Source organism: Netta rufina (genome assembly GCF_964035555.1).
Source record: "Netta rufina genome assembly, chromosome: 4".
Lineage (NCBI taxonomy): Eukaryota > Metazoa > Chordata > Aves > Anseriformes > Anatidae > Netta > Netta rufina.
The window spans coordinates 28,534,520-28,557,274 of NC_140127.1; the positions used below are offsets into that span (position 1 = coordinate 28,534,520).

The 22,755-nt window shown below is 38.4% G+C and overlaps 1 protein-coding gene across 1 annotated transcript; it reads right to left on the bottom strand.

Moving 5' to 3' along the window:
- Nucleotides 1-17,682: 17,682 nt before the first annotated feature.
- NPY5R (neuropeptide Y receptor Y5) lies at nt 17,683-19,023 on the bottom strand (the record flags this gene model as incomplete). The annotated part of the gene is made up of 1 exon (XM_084285491.1): nt 17,683-19,023. Exon 1 carries the CDS (start codon nt 19,015-19,017, stop codon nt 17,683-17,685), a length of 1,335 nt encoding a protein of 444 aa, XP_084141617.1. The 5' UTR covers nt 19,018-19,023.
- Between the last annotated feature and the right edge of the window lie 3,732 nt (nt 19,024-22,755).

Below are 22,755 nucleotides of genomic sequence, written 5' to 3' on the forward strand. Positions count from 1 at the left end.
ATATAGGTGTATATCAGTCTGTCAATTAAATGCACTTTCCCACCAATTGTAGAAACACTGGGAGCACAAACTTAACAGTTACTGTGATCTAAATCATTACTGGATGCAATTAGTTTAAGAGGGATCATTGTGTAACATAATGACTGCCGTGTAATGCACTTCTGTTATATGAAACTAAAACTGCCTAAAGGCAAGTTCTTCACTGAGCTCTGGGTAGGTTAACAACACCGAGTGAAGTTAATGAAATTCTGGGAAAACTCTGCCTCCATGTTCAGAGCTGTTCCAAAGCAGCTCTGCAGTGGTATAACTGCACCCATCAACCAAAGGCAATTTCCTCCACAGCTATGACCTGACACTTAGAGCAAATTTGCTGACATCCTCTGTGCCATTGCTGCTATACTTTTCATATGGCAAGAAGGACTTTAAAGAAGAAAGCTCACTGAAGTTAAATCTGTTGTGTAACCAATGGTTTTTAAATCAGGAAAATTTGAGTAAAAACATTTCCACAATATTACAAGATAGCAGTATAAACCGATATGCCTGATGTGTTATAACTCTGATCCATGATGTTGCTATTTATCACTTCAATAGTTCTCTTCCCTGTGAAACTCCGAATTTCAAACTAAAAAACTTTCTGCAATAAAAACTGGAAACAAACCTCTTGCCCAAATAAAGTACATCACTTGCAAACCGGTTCTTAAAATAATTTTAACTGCCATAATGATAAATTCTAGAAAATCAGGCTCTGATGCTTATTGCTCAGATCAGGACTCTGAGTCCCCTTGCTCACTGCTGCAGACTCTTGGAAGCTATTTTGCAGGGCCTCTGGCAAAACTGTGGCCCCTGCTCTAGAGTATTTCTTATAGTGTCTATGAGTAGTCTTGCTTCTAGAATTCATTTCCTTCCATGCCAACCAAATGGTTGCATAATGTACATTTTCTGGCTAAATGGCCCACAAGGTTGAAAGCTGAGGCACAAACTTTTACATCAGTATTGACTTTTTCATTATCCTGATTGTCATCTGCATGACTAAGCCAGGAACCTGAAAGTTCTTGGTTTGACATTGGTGACAAAAAGGTAAAACATTGCAACAGAAAGTCTCTGTTCCTAAAAACTTCCCAGCCAGATCCTGAGCTTCTAAAAACTGGCACCACTGTGAAGCTGGAATATGATTTAATAGTACATTTCTTTCTTTAGGGAAAACAGTCATTGAAGCCAATATGTCAAGTTATAACTCCTGAGGATTCAGGTCTTTGTTACTTATCTTGTAATATGACATGCATAAAAAACATAATTCTACTGCTTTGGCTAGAGCAAAGGGAAAAGCCCCATTATTTTTAAAATTAAGTATTGCTACATAAAGCTGTACAGAAATAACCAAATGTTTGTGCTTTGTAGTAGTTCAGAATGGCTTGGGAATTTAAACCTAAAAGACAGCTACTAGCAACAGTATTTCCCATGGGGAATATAATTCAAATTTCATTTTACTAGTTTCTCTACCTTGTCTTTTGTTCTTGGATGGTAGGAAAGAGAAAGATAATCAAGGGGAAGAAACAACTAAAACCACAGTGGCATTAACTGAAATAATACAACAGGTGCATATGTGTCTGGAAATACAAAACAACTTTTGCAAGTCGTTGTTTCCAGCTGTAAATGTAAAAGCGTAGAATTTAATGGTGTCCTTTGGGGCTATGTAAAATGTTACTAACAATTACTGCATTATAGCAGCTAGTATATTGAGGTGTGATACAACTGGAGGCTACAAGCTGTTAGGTAGCACTGAATCTTGGGCATAATTCATATACCTTTCCATGCAAGCATCCCACTCCCTTCCATATTTATCTCCTATCATTTAAGACCTGCTCAAGCACAGCAGCTTCTTGGTATTCAGATCACAGAGAATTGTTTAGTGTGGCTAATGAAGAGCTGCCTTATAGCAATAGAGTCCTGGGGAAAACTGAAAGGGTTAAGTTCATCCCATTAGGAAATCTTACTGCCCCATAAGATGATGTACTGTAGTCTATTTTAAATCTGAAGAGTGGATTATGTAAGTAACTGAAATGTGTTACTTGTTTACAGTAAACACTTATTTGAAAGCACATTGTCTATCTGGTTCCTAATGCACCAAGAGCACTGAAAAATACAGAACTCCAAACTGTACGTACTTTTGTATCAGCTTTATTAAATGATAAACCAAATGGTAGTGTATTTTCCCTGCATTGCAAACAAATGTATCCCTGACTCCCATAAATCTAGCTGAAGTATTATGCATCAAAATTGCCTAAGTTCAAGCTGCAGCACAAGTCTGTCTGGAAACTTTGTTGGCCTTAAAATTCATAGAATCATAGAATCATAGAATATCCTGAGTTGGAAGGGACCCTTAAGGATCATCAAGTCCAACTCTTGACATCGCACAGGTCTACCCAAAAGTTCAGACCATGTGCCTAAGTGCACAGTCCAATCTCTTCTTAAATTCAGACAGGCTCGGTGCAGTGACCACTTCCCTGGGGAGCCTGTTCCAGTGTGCAACCACCCTCTCTGTGAAGAACCCCCTCCTGACGTCCAGCCTAAATTTCCCCTGCCTCAGCTTAACCCCGTTCCCGCGGGTCCTGTCACTAGTGTTAATGGAGAAAAGGTCTCCTGCCTCTCGACACCCCCTTACGAGGAAGTTGTAGACTGTGATGAGGTCTCCCCTCAGCCTCCTCTTCTCCAGGCTGAACAGGCCCAGTGACCTCAGCCGTTCTTCGTATGTCTTCCCCTCAAGGCCTTTCACCATCTTCATAGCCCTCCTCTGGACACTCTCCAACAGTTTCATGTCCTTTTTATACTGTGGTGCCCAGAACTGCACACAGTACTCGAGGTGAGGCCGCACCAGCGCAGAGTAGAGCGGGACAATCACCTCCCTTGACCTACTAGCGATGCCGTGCTTGATGCACCCCAGGACACGATTGGCCCTTCTGGCTGCCAGAGCACACTGCTGGCTCATATTCAACTTGCTGTCTACCACGACCCCCAGATCCCTCTCTTCTAGGCTGCTCTCCAGCGTCTCATCGCCCAGTCTGTACATGCTGCCAGGGTTTCCCCGTCCCAGGTGCAGGACCCGGCACTTGCTCTTATTGAACTTCATGCGGTTGGTGATCGCCCAGCTCTCCAACCTGTCCAGATCTCTCTGTAAGGCCTTTACGCCCTCATTTGAGTCTACAACTCCTCCAAGTTTGGTGTCATCAGCAAACTTGCTCAAAATACCCTCTATTCCTACATCCAGATCGTTTATAAAAATATTGAAAAGTACCGGCCCTAAAATGGAGCCTTGAGGGACCCCACTGGTGACCGCCCGCCAGCCTGACACAGCCCCATTTACCATAACCCTTTGGGCCCTGCCCGTTAGCCAATTGCTCACCCAATTCAGCATGGTGTTGTCTCTGTTCATGGTGTTCTGTCCACTGTTCAACAACTGAGCTGTTTAACCACCTCATTCTCCTGTTGTCCTTGAAGTACTTCATGATGTTGGGCATTGTTTTCTTGGCTTTACTGAGAACGAATCAGACACAGGGGTCTTAGATCAAGTATTCACACAGTCAGTTAATATATATTCAGAATAAAATTCAGAGCTCCTGAAAATGAGAATCATTTATTGTGAAATCTGATTGAAAGGAACCTGTGTGTCGTAAGGTCTCCCAAACATGAAGTTTGTCATGAAACACATTAACTGTACAGCTCTTGGTATTTCGTATAAATATATATATATCATATATATTTCATAAAAACAACCACAACTAGCAGTTTGACAGCACACTGTTCTTTGCCTACTTAGGTATAAGTGTATAAACTATTTGACTGACATGAATTACTTGGTGTTATTATGAAATGTGTGGGAAAATATAGATGCAAATAGATGAATTTGAATTTCTCAGTTATCTTTTTCCTGATAGGTAAAGACTGTCACTTTGGCTGACTTCCCTCCTTTGGTTTACAGGCAGCTATTTCTCTGGAGCAACCTTCTGGAAACTATTTCACTTTTATAAGTGAAGAAGCAAAACAGATCAATTAGTCGGACTGGAAGTTTGGTGCCACAAAAATGAGAAGAAAAGGCAGTTCATCTCCTCCTGATTTTCTTTTAAATGTATTTTTCTTTAATTTCCCAGAGGAAATTGGAAGGATATCAAAAAGACATGTGCCATACTGCAGTCTCAATTAGTTTATAGTGAAACAGTGCCAGAGCAGGGAGGTACAGCTTTACTGCATGGCATCACGTGGAATTAAGGAGCTAAATTAACCTCTAATGGTCTTAAAAAATAATAATAATAAAAAATTACAGCACAATAGAATTTGAGTGTGTTCAGAAGAACATTCCTTTGCTTTCTTATGCTTCAATGTTATGCCCTGTTGCATGCATTTAGAAGTTAATCTCCTTTCTTTTTCAGCTGCTGGCCACCAGTTCATCTCAGCAGGTTTTTTTTCTTTATATCTACTTTCTGCTGGGTAATTGCAACAAATGGCTTCATAAAGTAACTGCTGGTATGAGGCAGAATAAGAAGAGAAATTCAGATAGTGAATAAATTTCACATCCCTTCAGATGCTGGACACTCTTCATTTGTCCAGCATGGGATAGGACCTGAATGGATTTTCTCATGGCATGCTGTGCAGAGTAGATCCTGTCTATGGTGAGAAGCTCTCTCTTTTGGTCATTTGAGCTAACATAAAATTTTCCCAACAACTGTATTCCATGTGAACTGTGTTCACATGGTAGTGTCTTGCTGCACTTTCAGATAAACTTTTGGGGCAAGTGTAGGGCCAGTTCTCATCCATGTTTTTATAAATGATCTGGATACAGAACTCAAATGCATACTAAGTAAATTTGCAGATGACACTAATTTAGGAGGAGCTGTCGACTCCCTCAAGGGTAGAGAGGCCTTCCAGAGAGATCTTGACAAATCAGGGGGCTGGGCAATTACCAAATGCATGAAATTAAACAATTTAAAATTCTGCACCTGGGATGGAGCAATCTAATGTACAGGCTGGGAGATGAGAGGCTGGAGAGCAGACTAGCGTAAAGTGGTCTGGGGATTTTAGTCAATGGCATTCTGAATATGAGCCAGCAGTGTGCCCTGGCAGCCAAAAGGGCCAAGTGTACCCTGGGGTGCATCAAGCTCAGCACTGCTAGCTGGTTCAGAGAAAGGATTGTCCTGCTCTGCTCTGAGTTGGTCCAGCCTCACCTTGAGCACTGTGTGCAGGTTTGGGCACCACAGTACAAGAAGGACATAAAACTATTAGAGAGTGTCCAAAGGAAGACTATAAAGATGGAGGAGATTCTAGAGGAGAAGATGTATGAGGTGTGGCTGGGGTCCCTTTGTTCAGCCCAGAGGCTGAATGGGGAGGGTCAGGCTGGGTGTTAGGGAAAGGTTCTGCACAGAGAGCCTGCTGGAGTTCAAGAAACATTTGGACAATGCTCTCAGACAAAGGGTCTGATTTTTGTGTGGTCCTGTGTGGAGCCAGGAATGGGGCTCCACAAGGCAAGGCCAGGCAGGTGGCCTAATCACCAGTAGCCAGTGGGAGCTCCTGCAGGCTCCTCCGTTACAAGGAGTTAGCTGAGTTCATTCTGTGGCTGAGGGTTTCATGCAGCACACCACAACCTGAAGGCTATGCTGGCCTTTGCCTGGTGAGGCTGCTGGATGGACTACCTCTGTTTGTCTAGTCTTTACTACAGTAGACTTTACTACAGCAGTCTTCTGCTCAGGACCAGCACAGTGGTGGAATGCAGAACTTTTCCTGGCATTACATTGTGGGTACATGTGTTATGTAGTCCATCCACTGATGGCTCACTACTGGAAAGAGTCAGAGCAAATATTTATTAGCATTGGGCTGGAGATGCTTCTTAAGTGAACGGAGTGCAGAGAAGAGGTATCAGAGTTTATTTTACTGCTATCAGGAAATTGTGGACAATACTGCAGAACTATTAGCCACAGATTCTTTACAAATAGTTTTATTTTTCAGATGTTCCACTCAATCTTATTTTTACCTGTAGTCTGCTGCTCCTAACTTACCACCTGCTAAATATAAATTTGTGTTTATCCCGTGACTAATTAATACAGAAGACACATGATGAAGTGTGGAGGTTGTTACTGCACGCTGTACACATGTAAGCAGAATGACTTCTCGATTTGGTGATTTTTCTGTGGCTGCTCTTTTTGAAGTGTGAAAACATCCCGGCAAAAAAACCTGCAGAGAGGCCTTCTCTGTGGTTTGTTCACAGGCTCATAGTGATAGCTGGATTTCACCTATGTTACAGGAGGAACTGTGCATACACTGAGGGAAGTATTTTATAGGTAATGGACATGGAGACTTCTTAGGAAACAGTGATGCTATCTCACTTTGCAGGCAGGCTGTTGGAAGGAGACCAGTGCAGACAGGATTATTTTTTTTTTTTTTGAAGAGTACCCTTTGTAAACACCAGGCTAATGCTTGACTTGAAAGAAAAGGAGGTTGCCTCATTTTATTTTACTTATTTTTTAATTTTTGGTGTGGGGAGCAAGAGAGGGAAGTAGTTCGGCTTTTGTTTTGTCTGTTGAAGTCCTGTGGGGACAACATATCAGTTGATTTCAGTAGTTCTTGCTGGTAGTAAAATCTGCATAAAGCCATTGCAGGTGTTTTGGTTCAAACAAAGAGAAGATGTACAATTATCTTCTTATAGGGTATTTTCCATAATGTTTCACATAATTTCATGCAGGCTTCATAATTGCCTAGTAATTTATTGGTTTTGCAGTTTTTACTAACTGTTTAAATCTTATAGTACAAAAATATTATTTGGGAAAGGTTTGGCTTTACCATCTTTGTCAGATAAGTGTTCCTTTTCAGAGTTTTCAGAAAAAATCTACTCTTAAATGTGACAATTTCTATCAGAGGAATTGGTTTCCTTTTTATAAAAGTCTAATGTCTTGAAGAGTGGTTTTATACTTGATGGGTATTTGCCACTTTCACTGTTAACATTGTTTCTTTTTTTCAGTTCATCTGCCACTTCAAATAGTAACCCATTTATCAAGAGATAATGCCATCCACTATTGCAACAGCAGAACTAAAGAAGTGCTTTCTAAGAACCCAACAAGAGAAGGTACTTTAAAAGCAATGCTTTAATGAATGCTATGAGCAGAGAATTACCTTTCAGGATGAAATTTTCAGGAACTAATAACTACAGGGTTTGAGGAACTTCAGAATTTGGCAAAAATTCTTCTCACAGTGGGTATAGTGGAAACCTACAACTCCAAAATAAAGCAGAGTTTTAAAACGAATGCTAGTGTAAGTAGCAAGGTGAGAGGGGGGGTAGCAGGGCTGTATGCAATCTGAATACTCATGGAAGTAAAAGAGAGAGTGGGCTGGGTCACAATTAGCACTACAACATGCTAATAAGCACAAGGAGCTAGGAGAACTGTATTGTTTCTTTGTGTCCCTAAGAAAAAACCACCATGATAACTTTTTAAAGTAAAAGGCATTTTCACGCCCAATATGACTTGCCTCAGCTTGGTCCTCGTGCTCTGCTGAGCAATTTAGTGAGCTTCACAGAAGCTTTGCCAGCTGGGTGGGTGCATTTTAGTCAGGGGAGTGGAAAGGTACTCTGAAATTACTTGACGATTCTCACTGGGGTACTATAATTGGAAGAGCTGATGTGAAACACTTGTCCTCTAAGTATTGAAGTATTGATATGAAGAAAAATGTTACCTGCTGCATGAGGCTCGCTCTTCGGGAAACTGTTTCTTTTTATTTGTGCTATTGTTCTTCTGTAATGACACAATTTTTATAGGAAGATTGAGCTGTCTTTTCTCATTCACACTTGATTGCTGCCGTGTGAACTTTCACAAATAGGTTTTTACCTGGATCTTTGATAAGGTGTGTTTTTTGTTGTTGTTGTTGTTGTTGTTGTTGTTGTTGTTGTTTTTTCCCCTTTCTACTGTTATGTAGCTGCAATGTATTTATATTTTTTTTTAGCAGGAGTGACAGATCTAGAACTAGACAGATCTAAAACTATCCAAGGGACCTCTTCATATTACTGCTGTTTGAAAGTCAGTGGATCACAGTGGCTAACTACTGCTAGAACAGAATTAGTGGACAGCAGACTTCAAATGCTTGATGTTTACCTATTGACAATAATCTCAGTTTAATTCAGAACTGCCTATATGGTAAACACAAAAATCTTTTACTAAAAGTTCTTTTAGACAATTGTATTGATATCTAATTATACTGTTTGTACAAGATAAAGGAACTGTTAATGATGTACCTACTCTTCCTTGCAAACACATGTACCCCATGTTACTCTAGAACTGCAAGTATTTTAGTTCTAGTGTATACAGTTTTAAATCACTAGCTAAACTTGCTAAGCAGGTATCATGAGCAGCATAGCTGTTTGTTTATGGCAGTTTCCTCATAATTGCTTGGAGAATCAGAACTGCTAAAAGCATGGGGAATTCATTTATACTAACTGAATTACAATTAAAGATTTTAAATGGTGATTTTCTTATATAAAAGTTTTTCTTTTGATTATTTGTTGTTAGCTTTCTGTAAGCATTATATTAAAAAGAACTAGCAATGTTATTTTTTTAAAGATTCATTGGTTTAAAACGTCAACTTTTGGTATGGAAATTTGTAGGCATTTCTAGATGGATCTGACCGCCAACTGGTGTGGTTCAGAGCCTTGCCAGTGGCAACCTGAGACTATTTCATTCCAAAATCTGTTTTTTAAACTAATTTACACATGGTCTCATGATGTTTCTTTTATCACTTAGCAGGTGTAGGAAGGTGTTGTTGTATCATTGCTGATTATGCTGTTGTTAATCATATAAACTTCAGCCTTTGCGATACCTTTGACAACAAATTTATGGATTAGTTATGTCTTGTGTTAATAATGTCCTTTTACAATCTGCTGTTTTAGTTCATTTGAGAGCCCGTTTCTTCAGTAGCCATTCAAAAAGATTGATAGGGATTTCTATTACTTTTTCATTAAAGCCATCTCTTTAGGAAGTTTACCAACTTATCTTTTTGCAAGTAATGTATTTATCAGTTGGAGATCATCTGATTCTTTTAATATATTCTGTTCCACTCTATTTAAGTACAGGCGATCAGAATGATTCATGCAGCTGTAGATGAAAGCATACCCTTAATTTAAAGGACTGCATGGCACTTTCTTGATTGTATTTGCCACACCTTAACTGATTAAGAATAATCAAAATGACACTCCTCAGCAGTCACCAGCTTATTGAAGTAGAGTAGCTAAGGATTGGAGTCAGATTTTTATTTATTTATTTATTTATTTTAACCTGCAATTTAGACAAGCTGGTGCTTCCACTGATCTGCCCCAAATAATAAATCTTTTACCAGACACTCCTGGGGAAGCCCTTCCACTCTGCATCTATGCCTAGGCTGTCCCAGGGCACTACTTCGATATGGCAAGATTTCCAGGCCACTCATCCTCTGCCTCTGCTCCAAACACTATCTTTCCTCACAGCTGGGGACCATCCAGATCTGGTCCATAAGCAGCAGCTGCAGGGCGATAAATTGCATTCACCAGCAGAGGTCTCCCGCAGCCTGCTGCTGTTACTGAATCTGGTAGCTTGGCGCTCTGAAGGCATAGCGAGGGAAAAATTCATGCAAGATCTGGAAATCAGGTAATGTTCTATGCTTAGCACAAATGGAAAACTTTTTTTTTATATTATTTTTTTAAAAAAAGGAAACATTAAAAATGCTGTTGCAACTTGGCTCGATTTTTTCCTGTTAAATATTGCTGAACAACATTTGAATAGTATTACAGAAATCATCTCTGTAAACAGCATGATCACCAACATTCAGAGTAACGCTACAGTGCTTGATTTTGCCAAGGAAATTCCCGAGACTTATGATGTACCTTCATTTCGGGGTGCTTATTATGCTTTAATCACTGTTAAGGGAGTATAGGAAAGTGAACAGAAATTCACAGTTCAGATAAGAAAGCAATTTTTTTGCATACTGTTTATCCCTTTTTGCTCTCCCTCATGTATCCCAAAGATAAATTTATGTTAGGATACAAACAGAATCAGCTAGGCTATACCATGTCTTATTACACCTCTAATTTCTTTAAAATAAATACAGTAAAATATTTCTTACGAACGTTATTGCATAAATTGTGTAACAGATGCTGCATTCATTTCTGCTTTTAACAAAAGAGAGCAAGGTTATTTGTGTTTCTAATGATTATTAAATGAACTTTGCCTTTTAGTTCTTGTTTATCATTGTAAATTACAGGTTTAGTTCTGCTTGCTGTCTACTGTGAACGTTATCCTGTGAACTTCACATATGGAAAGTATAAATCAGTTTATTGTAGTGCATGCAGTCAGTAATATAAGCAAAGGAAGTAAGCCATAATTAATTTATGGTTTGATCTTTAAACAAAAGCTTTTTCTACCCTGTTTTTTTGTTGTTGTTGCTATTGATAATAAAATTCTTAATATAGTCGTGTCTTTCATAGACATTCATAATTAAAGGGACAAGTCAGAAGTTCTAGTTCAGCAAAAACAGTTGCAAAGCTATGGAAAAACACGTTTACTTTTCATGCAGTTGATCAACTGTCTTTTAAATATGCTACAGTATCATAGCTTGTAAGGGGTAGCTTGATTTAATTCCTTTCATTTTGACAGATGTGCTGCTTTTTTTCTAGTTTGACTCTCACTTATTCTGTATTAGTAATTCAACAAACTCTTTAATCGGGACCAGGCCTATTGTGTTATCATAGTATTATGTACTAAGCCAACAAAAATGGAGGGAATATTTTTATATCAAAGAGTAGTTTGGTGTTGGTGCTTTATTGCAATGTGAAGTTACTTGGGTCAGAGGACATAGCAAACTCTACCTTTAATAGTTGAAATGGATTTACCGTAATAAAAGAAAATCAGCAAAACTGCATACCCAAGCTTCCACATTTTTTGGATTTAGTATTAGGAAGGCCATAGGGTCCTGGATGTATTGGATTAATCATCAAGTCCTGCACTAGTAGATTTCTTCTCTGGGATGTGATTCCCATTTCCCTTCCAAAAAGTCTCACACAGATGTCTTCTACAGCTTCTTAGTACATCTCCGTTTCCCAGCTGAAGAGGGAAAACAAGTACTGGAGGGTTCACAGTTTTCACTGCTTTTCCAGCCATCTCCTCTCTTCTGTGCAAGGAGTAGCACTTAAGGGCCCCTGCAGACTGCAGGTGTGATGACGTGCAAGGGGAAGGTGTGAGTTCTGTGCACAGAGAGCCCATGGGAACTAATAATAATTTGCGTGACAAATGGCCTCAGAGCAGGTTTACTGCATAATGGACTTCCACAAAACCAGTAGAGATCAACTGCATCCTGAATGGTCTTCACTCACCAAACAGGCTTACAAAGTGGTCTCAAGTAGAGCATATTGCACTTCGGTTCTGCAGTAGGAATAGATCTCAGAACTTCACCTGCCATGATTTGCAGTGAGGACAAGATGCGGCTGTGCTACCTGAAACGTACTTTAACACCTAAGAATATTAATTGAGAGAACGTATCATCAAGGCTTGAAACAATTACCTGTATGGGATGTGTGTTGGAACTGACAGAGTCTTAAAAAAAATATGTAATTGTTTCTCCTGTATTGAGTCCCAGTAGTTACATAAAAATGAGTTTAATTTTCCTGCAGCGAACAGCTTGCACTTTTCACAGTTGTGCTAACGCCACCAAAAAAAAAAAAAAAAAAAAAAAATCAGCAGAAAGTAAAGATTTAGATTGTGTGCTGATCTCTTGTGCAGCTTTTTTAATCCTCAGGCCAAGAGGCCAAAATCCTTATGAATACTAAATGAACCCTTATTTGGTGGAGGTCGTCATAAAGCCAGGGGAATTACTAGCAGTTAAAACAGTAATGCTATCGTCTCACTTACAGGTAAATCTGGATATAAACTACCAAGGTTACTTGTTGCAGGGATGTTTTTATTATCTCCTTGCTTAGCTATTTTTTCTCTCCGTACCAAAAGAAATGCAGATATGTGGGTAAAACTAAAATTATAATTATGGTCTGTTTTGGTCTGCCGTCAAATAAGGTTTGTGTCTTTTTGGCTCATAGGGAGTCTGAAGAGAGAAACAACTATAAAACTGTTAGTCCATCACCAAGTTACTCCTCTGAAATTTTGCACCAGAAGTGGCCTTAAAAATCCTTTTGTACATTGCTTTGTTCGCAGGGATAGGAATAATTTTTTTCTGCTTAAAAGTGTCCAACTATTTTGGCTTTCAAATAATATAGACATGATCATTCTCCTGCTAAGACAAAGCAAACATTTGTTTAACTGCATGTATGAGCAGAGCCAGCTGACTTCAGTCTTGAATGTCAAATCACCATTCTGCTAATTTCCCAGAGGAGTATTTTTAAGTCCCATTATTAAATGGATCATTTTAAGAATGTGACTACAAGGGCAAAATGAAGTGTTCATATTTGTTCAAAAGAACTGAATTTGAATTGTGACAATGTTATCTCTTTTTTCCCCCCTATTTCCTAATATTAGTATGTAATGAAAAAAAAATCCTAACTTTCAAATAGTTTGGAATATTTTCTTTTCAAAAGCAAAGAAGATTAATAAGATTCTTGTTCAGTTATACAATATTTACATCAGTGATGCTAGTTGTACCACTGATGCTCATCTCAACTGTTCAGAAAGCACTGTGACCACATCTTCCTTTCTGTAGTAATATTCTTTCTGGGGGAGGTAATATTTTCTACCAAGTTTGTGTCAAAATCAATGCCTGTTTCTTCCAAGAACATACTGTATTAGGCTATTCTTAGTATATATCATGCAACAAAGCTTGGTGACGAGGCCAGACCGTGGTAACCTCTGGAGTGCAGCAGATGTTGCTATTTTCTCTGAGCTTTCAGAGTTTTAAAATCAGGTGATGTGGTAAGATTTACTCATGTGGATAACATCGAACCACAGTATGATGACACACATTGTGTCTTAATAGCACAGAATGGTGCTTCATGAGTGATCACAGGCAAAATAGCCTTATCAAATGGTTGGAAAGAAAATGCTTCTGCTTTAAAGAAATGTTTTGAGAGGAGTAAAGACGTGTACACATACTCATTATTCAGCTCTTACTTTTGATTTAGAAGTATATAAAAAGATTAAATGGAAGAACAAGAAATCTGATCTCAGATCAGATATAAACCATATATCACGAGTAAGTATTCCAAAATCTGTCTATTACTCCTTATCGAGCTTATCCATGAGAATCATGATTTTAAACAACTATTTCAGTCATGTGGGAGGAGAAAGCAGAGGCTTTTTTCAGACCAGAATCCTGTCACAGTATTAAAGCAGTTTTCAAGCTTAAAAGTTCTTGGCTTCCAGACCAATCAATATATTTTCTGACTAGGAGTTTTTATTATTAATTGTATGGGCATAATTTGGCTTTCAGCAAAATCAAGGGGAAAATTCCTGGACCCAGCAGCATTGATGATGGATGTCTTTCTGGAGTCTGTGATGTTAACAGATATTTAATTTGTATGCTGCACAGACAGATATTGGGACTACAGTGAGGAAAACAACATGTTTGTTGTTGTTTTGTTTTTTGTTTTTGCTTTTCCCAAAGTGCAAAGATAGATGATTTACCCCTATGGACTACAGAAGGGATTTGCAATCCATTAGTAATCTTTAGGTAGCATTAATTATAATAAACAGTAGGGCTGAGGGAAGTTTTCCATGCCACCTCTCCTGTATTTCTCAGAAGGAGATCTGGTGCCTGCCTCAGCATGACTGGTAGCAGAGACTTTTCTTCCAGACTGTACTCCTCTTCTTGGTTCTCCCACACCTTCATGCGAGTGATATATTTATTTTTAATTCCTCGAGTGTTCATAGTGCTGAGAAAAAAACATCTTGTGATGAGAGCTTCCAGGCCCCAGGAGCAGAGCTGCGTGCCTGCAAAGGCTGTAGCCCCCAGGGAATACAGCAGCAATGTGTTTTTGCTCTCCTGCTGCTTCCCCAGTGGTCACCACCCTGCCCAGGGCTGGTGCTCCTAACTGCCAGATCAGGAGCAGGAATTCAGCACTGCCTGCTGTGATTACAGCTCATGCAGACGTATGGAAGGCATACATTTGTCTCTGCCACTGTTGCCATGGCACTGTAGAGGACCACAGAGGCTCCAGCCTCTTCCCCATAACCTAAATAAATACACTCCTGGCGTGCTTAGCACTGCTGGTTTGGGAGTGACCTGGCCAAGGGGCACATCCTAATGGGCTCCTGTTTCCTCATCACTGACACAGGTGCAAAGGCCAATGGTTAACAACATTTACTCTTTGACATTTACAAAATGTCAGCTGTGTCAATGATATTACTTTGTAGAACTGAAAAAAAATTCCCCATGTGTGTCAAGCCATAAGAGTTTTAGCATCCATCATATGTAATCATCAGCTGTCTCTGAGGGTTCCTACCCCTCTTTTTTTTATTAGTAGGGAAGGATCCCTGTATTGTTACATTCCTTTGTTATTCTAAGTCCAATAGATGGATGGTTCTGCAACTGGCATTTCCTGACTGCATTTAGCAGATGCTAACGTATAAACTCCTACCATCACCATTATTTAGATTTTTGGTTAACGAAGTAACAGTAGTTAAACTTAGTAGTAACTTTGTTGTAGTTTAACTGGCTTAATGCCTGAGGATTACACATGCTATCTGAAGAACCATTTTAATGTGCTTTGTTTTCTAGCAGTTGTACATTTCTGTATGTGTACCTGCCTATGTATCAGAATCATACAATGCCATTAGATGGCATTTATGATGAGATGCAACTTTCCAAAGTATTTTGACGTACGTGAGGGAGACATCACACTGCTAGTCACTGTTGAACATGAAGCATGTAGGAGCTACAGCTCAACTTGATCGGGGCCACTCAACAAATGTGGGGCTGGGGTATCCTTGTGTTCTGATTTTTTTCTTTGTCTTTAGATTCCAGACTGGAAAAGCATTAAATTGATGGTTTTGGTTGTTTCACTCCAACTCGTAGAAGTTACTCTTTCAGGTACTACCTTCTGCATGATTTCACTTGCTCCTGCTACTCTCTGCTTCCTATGGTTCCTTGCTGATACTGGGACTGAGGTAGGTATTCTGACTGCTGAAGAAAGATGGAGAAGTTAGTTAAAAATAACTTTTCAGAGGAAAGATGGTGACATTTTGGAGATGTACAAATATAATGATGATGATTGTTCTGTAAATAAAAAGAAAACACATTCTCCCACCACTGATCATCTTAAGAATGAGAAGATGGATTTTTAAATGGCACAGGACTGAAGAAATTCATTAGCTGTCTTGATTTAACTCGCTATCGCCAAAGTACAATTTGTTTTCCTTTGATCAGTATAAATAGTAGGGAGAATAGTTATTAACTCCATACAGGAAAAAAACGGACAATGCTCTCAATAAAATCACCAGTGTGCAGCCTAATCTTTGTGTGCCTCAGAAACTAGACAAAGGACTTATTCATGTGCTAGCATGTTTCTATGTGTCATGCACAGTAGAAGTTGAATTTGATCTGAAAAGATTCATTACTGAATAAACCACTATTTTGTATTTTAGTAACAGTCCGAAGTGGAGGAGGTAGAAATTGCTGAAATTGTAGAAGTAGATAAAGAAAGGAAGAAATAGAACATAAACAGCATGTAGGAAGGAAGGTTAACAGTAAATAAAATAAAGCTGGAAGAAATATTGGAAGCTAAAATAATGTGACTGGTTTCCTATTCTTTTACAATGTTTGGTTACATCACATGGTAAAAATAATGTTAAACAATATATTGCAATGACATGAAAATGTGTAGATGTAAAGTAGCCATAAATTGCTGTAACTCTTTAAACATTCTTGTTTTTTTGGGTGAGGATTTAGTTTCTTTTTTTCCTAAGTTTATCCACCAAGACTAGCCATAAATATCTTCAAATTAAACTATTTAAAACTTTTTAAAAGCTATTTTAAAATATATTGTTCCAATATCCTGTATTCTGTACTGTTTGTACTCTATAAAATGCCATGTTGTAGGTTTTTAGGAGATAATAATCTGCAAAATGAAATAGTCAGTGTCCAGGAAGAAACTATTAAAGTATATCACAAGTGAAAACAAAGAACAATGGGTTACTGGGAACTAGACATCAGGGAAATACCTTAATGATAGAAACCATGATATTACCAACTAGTATGTAATAAACTCCTTACCAGATAGTAGCTTGGGGAGAAAAGGTCTCAGAATTGTAACATTATAATAAAACTAATTTGACAGTTCCTTCAAATAAAAGAACTGCTTCCACTTTAAAAAACTAACTGGAAGGGAAGTATCCCAAGGCAAAAAATGCACAATGAGCGTTCCCATCCACCCATTTATAAAAATAATAACTTTATTTCTCAGACTGGAAAGGCTATGTAAAGAGCCTATCAGACTGTGAATCTTAATGGAGAAAAAGAAAGAATCACTTGGGGAGAAGTTCTACAACATAAAATTCAGAGTAGAGGTTTTGTACATTCACTGAACCCTGAGGGTAGAGGTGGGTTATTAAATTAGAGTAACCCAGGGGAAAAAATATCTTTACCTATCTGTAGCTGTAGATATATGTATAGCTATCTAATCTATATCTACATCTATTTGTGCTATGAAATGGAATGTGACTTCCGTAGGGAAGATGCATGTGATTTAAATGTGGAAGAAAAAGTACCTGTCTGGTTAAAAAATAAGTAAAGTGAGGGAAGGGCTGAAAGCATACGTAGGTATGTGCACATGGGCAGGAGTATCTTAAAGCTGTTGACCCAAATTAAGTGGTTCATCTATGGTGAAGTGCGGGTTTTGTTTTGTGGCAAAAGAAAAACGTCCAGCTGTCTTTCTGTTTTCTTTCTGCTATTTGTTTCTTAGATAATGCAGGCTTATCCTGATTGGGAATGTGCTGTATGTTCAGGAGAGCCATCAGTGCAAGAACAGAGGCAAAGCTATAGATAAATTCAGGCCTGGCTGAAAATTCCATAAAATGAGAAGCCAGAGTAAAAATCAGTTAAGGAAATGAGAAGTAGGTTGTACTGGGTAAACAGTACAGATGGAAAGAATCTTGACAATAATAACTACTCACAAACCCATTCCTGGGAACAAGACAACATGGGAACTAGAAGCAAAAGTTTATGCAAAGGTATTGCAAAATATGAGTTAAAGAGTGAAGGAAAAATACTTTTCTGATCCCATCCAGAAATTGACTTTCTATTAATTTAGAAAACAGTCAAAGTTGGCACTGAAGTAGTCTCAACAAGTAATTTAGTAAAAGATATGTATTTTATTGTAGTTTGATAGATGATAGTTAATACTGATAAGTCTAATTAGTCTTACATTTATGACTCATTCTGTATATTTCAAAAGTACAGATTGACAATATTTCAGGTAATGAAAACTGTATTCTGTTTCTGTACACTGAGTATGATTTTCTGTGAGTAACAGAATATTATAATACAGTTACATATTTCTGGCCAATGTAAGAAATACATGCAGCCTTAGAACTACCTGTTCACATGAGATGCTACTAATCACAACCAAGTCAGACTAATTAAACTTCACTAATTTAGTTTGTACAGCTATTCACATTAGTATGCTTGAAAGACAAACTTCTTTGTTCTATTTCATTTTATTTTATCTTGTGGCTCATAAAATCATGGTATTTGGCAGCATGGAATAAGGGACATTAAATCAGCTTTTATGCTGTTGTTAAGAAACCCATAGAGGATGGGATTCAAGCAGCAGGACATCATGCCCAGCAAATGACATATGCAATATACTAATTTAAAATGTCTGTTAGAAATGAGAGTGGCATTAAAATCCGTCACAACATGGAAAAGGTGAAGAGGCATCCAACTGAAACCAAAAACAAGGATTAGCACTGTCAGTCTGCAAAAAACTCTCCTAGATCTGGTTTTAATTCTGACGATGGATTGGGATACTGTAAGCATGTCCTGGATCTCTGTGTTTTCTTCTGGTTTCATCTCAAAACAGATAGGTACCCCTGGGATGAATTTACTGGAGGAAGAGAGCTGGCTTTTTTCTGTGCCAGAGGTTTCTGGGAGGTCTCTGAAATTAGTATTATCCTGATGGTGCCTTAAAATAGCTGGCATCACACTGGAAGTCTTTTTGCTGTATCTCCTGTGGTGCTTTCTGACCAAGGCGCAGCTCCACCTGGTGTGGCTGGAGGGCTGTGTCTGAGTGCCTGTACTCTTAGATGGGTGAAGTGTGAGGTTTATCATCTCGTTTTCTTGGAACTTGTCTTCCTTGTTGGACAGCCTGGCACCTACACTCCTGCAGACGCTGGTGTGACTTGCAGTTAAACACACGAGGGGGAGTATATACTGCATGAACAGTAAGGATATGGTAAAGGCAATTCTGTATGAGTCAGAAGGCCATGACTCAATACACAAGAGCCTGTTTTCCAGTGCCTCTAAATTCAGAGTTTTGCTGAGGTCCACAATTTTGTGGAAAACTGGCAGAGGGGAGCAAATGGCACAACCAAAGGCCCAAATGATTACTATTAAGAAATAGCCTTGTTTTGCTGTTAGATTGCTGGCGAGGGGATATTTTATCATACGGTATCTGACTGCGGCGATGGATATTAGCATTAAAGTTGAAACTAGAACGGATGCACATTGGAGGAAGGGCATTATGTGGCACATGACAGTGCCAAACATCCACTGGTCAAGCAGGACAGATGTCAGTGTGAAAGGAGAACAAAACAGCACAACTAAGATGTCAGAGAAGGCCAAGTTACCGATGAGGATGTTTATTATTGTCTTCTGCTTGCGTTTTGTTAGTGCCATTAGTACAAGCAGGTTTCCCACAAAGCCAGTCAGGCTTATAAGTGTGTATAGCCCAATGAGAAAGTACTGTATGTCATCGACACTGCTCCTGTAGTCTTTCCAGGCAGAAAAATTATTTGTAGCAGCAGAAGCATTCTTGGTGGGTGTCCTGTTGTTGTGGTCTTTGAATCCTAAATCCATTTTACAGTCCTGCTTAGAACAAGAAAGGCATTAATTACCAACTGAAGTAAAGATGATACTGGCATTAAGCAGACTGTAAAAAAATAAATCAACAACAACAAAAACATTAATTTACCTTGTATTACCTTAATGCAAATGAATTAATAGTGGTGAAGCAAATCCTGAATAACTTCAGGTTAACGCAAATTCATTTTGTAGGTTTTGTCATGTGGCATTCAGCACACCTGGGCCTGGTAGCTGGCTGCTGAGACTGGACAATAACAATGTAAGGATACACATTATGAAGCTGGCTTTTAGCTGTGCTTTGCTATAGACCGTATTGTCAGCCTTCCCATGAGGGAGTGGTTAGCTACAAAAGCAATCCATTTAGAGACAGGGAGATTACTCATGTGAATAACAGCTCATTCATATGAGTAAGGAAATTACAACCACCATTTGGGCATGTGCCTACTCATTACATGACAGCAAACTATAATGAGCGCACCTGAAAACATATGAAGTTTTGACATATGTTAACAACTGCTATAGTATTTCTTACCTTGCTAGTAGAAAAGTGACACAAAATAGGTAAAAGATTTCAGAAATAATCAGTTTCTACAGAGATCTACTGTCAGTGCTCCAAGATGGAGCTCCTAACGTCATGTGTATACCAACCATCTTCTAATAAGTGTTGAACATGTTTTAACTGTTGCTCAGGCAGAAGGGAAAACTGCCTCCAAAACAGCTGAACAAAGCAATTTTACATAATACAAAGAGGGCAGTGTTAACTATATGCAAACCCCACCAATCATTTGAAAATTCAAGAAATTTTCAAAGTATTCAGCACAGAAACATCTACCATTGAAATCTAGCTCTACACAAAGTTTTTCTGTGTACAGAATCTCCACATGATTCGTCCTCATTTAAGAGGAAAAATAAAGACAAAAAAAAATCAATTTAAAATTCTGGATTAACTTTAAAACCCACATGTATTAAAGTTTCAAAGTCAAAATTCCCCAAAGTGCCAGTGTCCAAATTGCTTTGCATTTAGAAATCTTAGGCAAGACAAAGCAAAAAGATCTAAACAAAACCAAAACATACATAAGTTGAGCGGAAGGCTAAATTTGGCAACCAAAACTGGCAGATCTCAAGAATGCAGCTATTCTTAGAGGCCTGTATCATGCAGACTTCTTCATAGCATGATAATATTATTGATTTCCTCTATGCTTGCAGATGTGCTCCTTCCTTCACATCACCACATGTACATTCCTACCAGATAGGTGCCATAGGGGATGTTGAACCATATAACACCCTCAGGAGATTCACTGGCAACGTGTTGTGAGGTAATCTCAGGTAAGATTAGAATTACTTATTTTTTAAATACATTTCAAGTTTTTAGGTCTTCACTAATGTGTCGGGGGGAACTTAGCCTTGCCAACTTCTCACAATATTGAGCTAAAGTGTTTTTTAAGAACATATAAAATAGACATAAGGATTGGATATGTGAATTTAGGTAATCTAAATATTACGGTTATGCTTGTATGAGCTGGGTGGCACTAATGCAAATCACTGCTATTTAATTTTTCCCAGTCTTTCATGAAATAGGGAAAATCCATGTAGCAAACAAAAAACGTCATCTGAGACTATGCTCATCTTGAGACCAACTTTAAAGGAGCAGACTAGAGATTCTGTAAATCACCCAGTCTCTCTTTATTCGATACTGATAATACCGGAAATGTTCATTTTGGTTGGATTCTCCTTATACAACTATTAGCTTAAAAAGTAAATTTTTTTTTTTTTTTTTTTACTTAATTTTCCTGGGTCAATATATCTGAGTTGCTAGCAATCATCTGAAAACAGTATTATCTGCAGACCACAGTGACTTCCACCATCAGCTGAAATTTCTTTCTGTTCTCTAAATGTGAGTCAACATAATTTCTGTCTGAGGAAACCAGAGCAGGTTTCTGCCTTGGATGAAATACATACCCCTACCTCAGTCACATGGAATTACATCCCTCACATGTCATATGTCTATCTTTTTTTTATTATTATTTTTATTTTTTCCTTTATTCAGCATGGAGGAAGCACGGGGTTGACTAATGACTGATGCTTTTGCAGATTTCGGAGTGTGCGTGCAGCTGTAACCTGCAGACTTTTTTTGATTCATGAAAGTCATTTCAACTGTACATTGCATTTTGACATGAAATACTGCCTGCCTGACATTTTCAGGGTGAACAATCCATTATCTTTGCATAAAAACATTCACCTTGGCTAAGAAGTGTGTAGGAAAAACCCTTGCATATAACTGAGGAGTTAATAATGAAAAAGCCATTGGTGTAATTCTAGACAATTTTCTTTTTATTTGCCTTCCTTTTGTCTTCCTTTTCCAGTTTATATTTTGCACAGACCAAGAGGGCATTATGAGCTGAACATCCCATTGCCAACTTGTCAGTTTGAAACTAAGCAGGAGTTATTTAAGAAATGGAAATGAAACTGTACTCAAGGGCTAGAACTGTCCAAGCCTTGGTTACTAACAAACTAGTCATTGCCTGAGAATAGGAAGACTAATAAGAAAGAGAGAAGTAAATCCAGTAGCATCTCGATACTAAAAATAAATAAATAAATAAAATAAAAATAATAATTCTCAAATTCTTAAACTGTTCTTGAAGTGATGAAGACTCTGAAGGAAGGAGCTCTTCACTTCTTTTGTTTGCCTGCATATGTTAACCTTTGCAAAAAAAAAAAAAACAACATGCATTTTCTTCTTTTTTAACTGATACTAGACTGAAGGACTACTCTGTAAAGCAGAAACAAACTGCAGATGTTTCCCTCTCTTAGGAAGATTAAGATTGCTTTTAAAGCACCTACAGGTATTTTCAGTAATGGTTAAACTCTCATGTAGTCGAATCTGCCCAGAGGTCATGCCGGGTGGTGACAGTGCACACTGATGCTTAAGTTAAAGTAGTGAGCTAAGTAAAATAGTAGGCCTCTGAGGACAGTTATGTATGTACTGTGAAAGTTTTGTTGATCCCTGTACCCAAACTGAAGTTTCCTCCCTAGACTTTTTGGTGGTATCAGCTGTCATTGACAGGGTTCATCGGTGCATGGAGAAAGGGCAAACATCCGTGTTAGTAGAAAAGACTCTCTAATTAGTTCATTTCATTCCAGCTATGTGTCTAAAGAGAAATCTGTATAATTTCATTCACTTTTGTTTAGCTGTGTTTAATTCTTATTAAGGAACTCTGAAGAAAATTTAAACACTCTGGTGGCAATGCTGTTATTTCCTACTGCCATTTTCACCTTTGGGTGACTTAAAATAAAAAGAAGAGTCTCTCAAGACACATCACAATTATTTTCTCTCCTAAGAGTTTATATTCAATAGATGTAATCCTAAAACTAGGGTCAAGGAACAATGTTTTGTGTGTGTTGCTACACTGGAACATGTTTATTAAATAAATGTTTACTGGCTTCTTAAAGGCTTAATTAGATGATTGTTGGCAGGTTCTGTGGATTCCTGCCTTCACTTAAAGACTGCAGTATGGCTTTAGCAAAGTTGTTCGTCATGTTTTTAATGTAATTCTTGAAAAACAGAAAGTGAACATGTTGTTTTTGTTGAAGAAGAAATATTTTGCCAAGACACATCAATACTGAAAAAGCTTAGCAGGAGTGCCTCTGAAGTCCAGCCAGGGCTCACCAGCTGCATCCTACCAGTGCTGGGGCTGCCCTCTGTCCTGGGTGAGAGCTGGGAGGGCACCATCT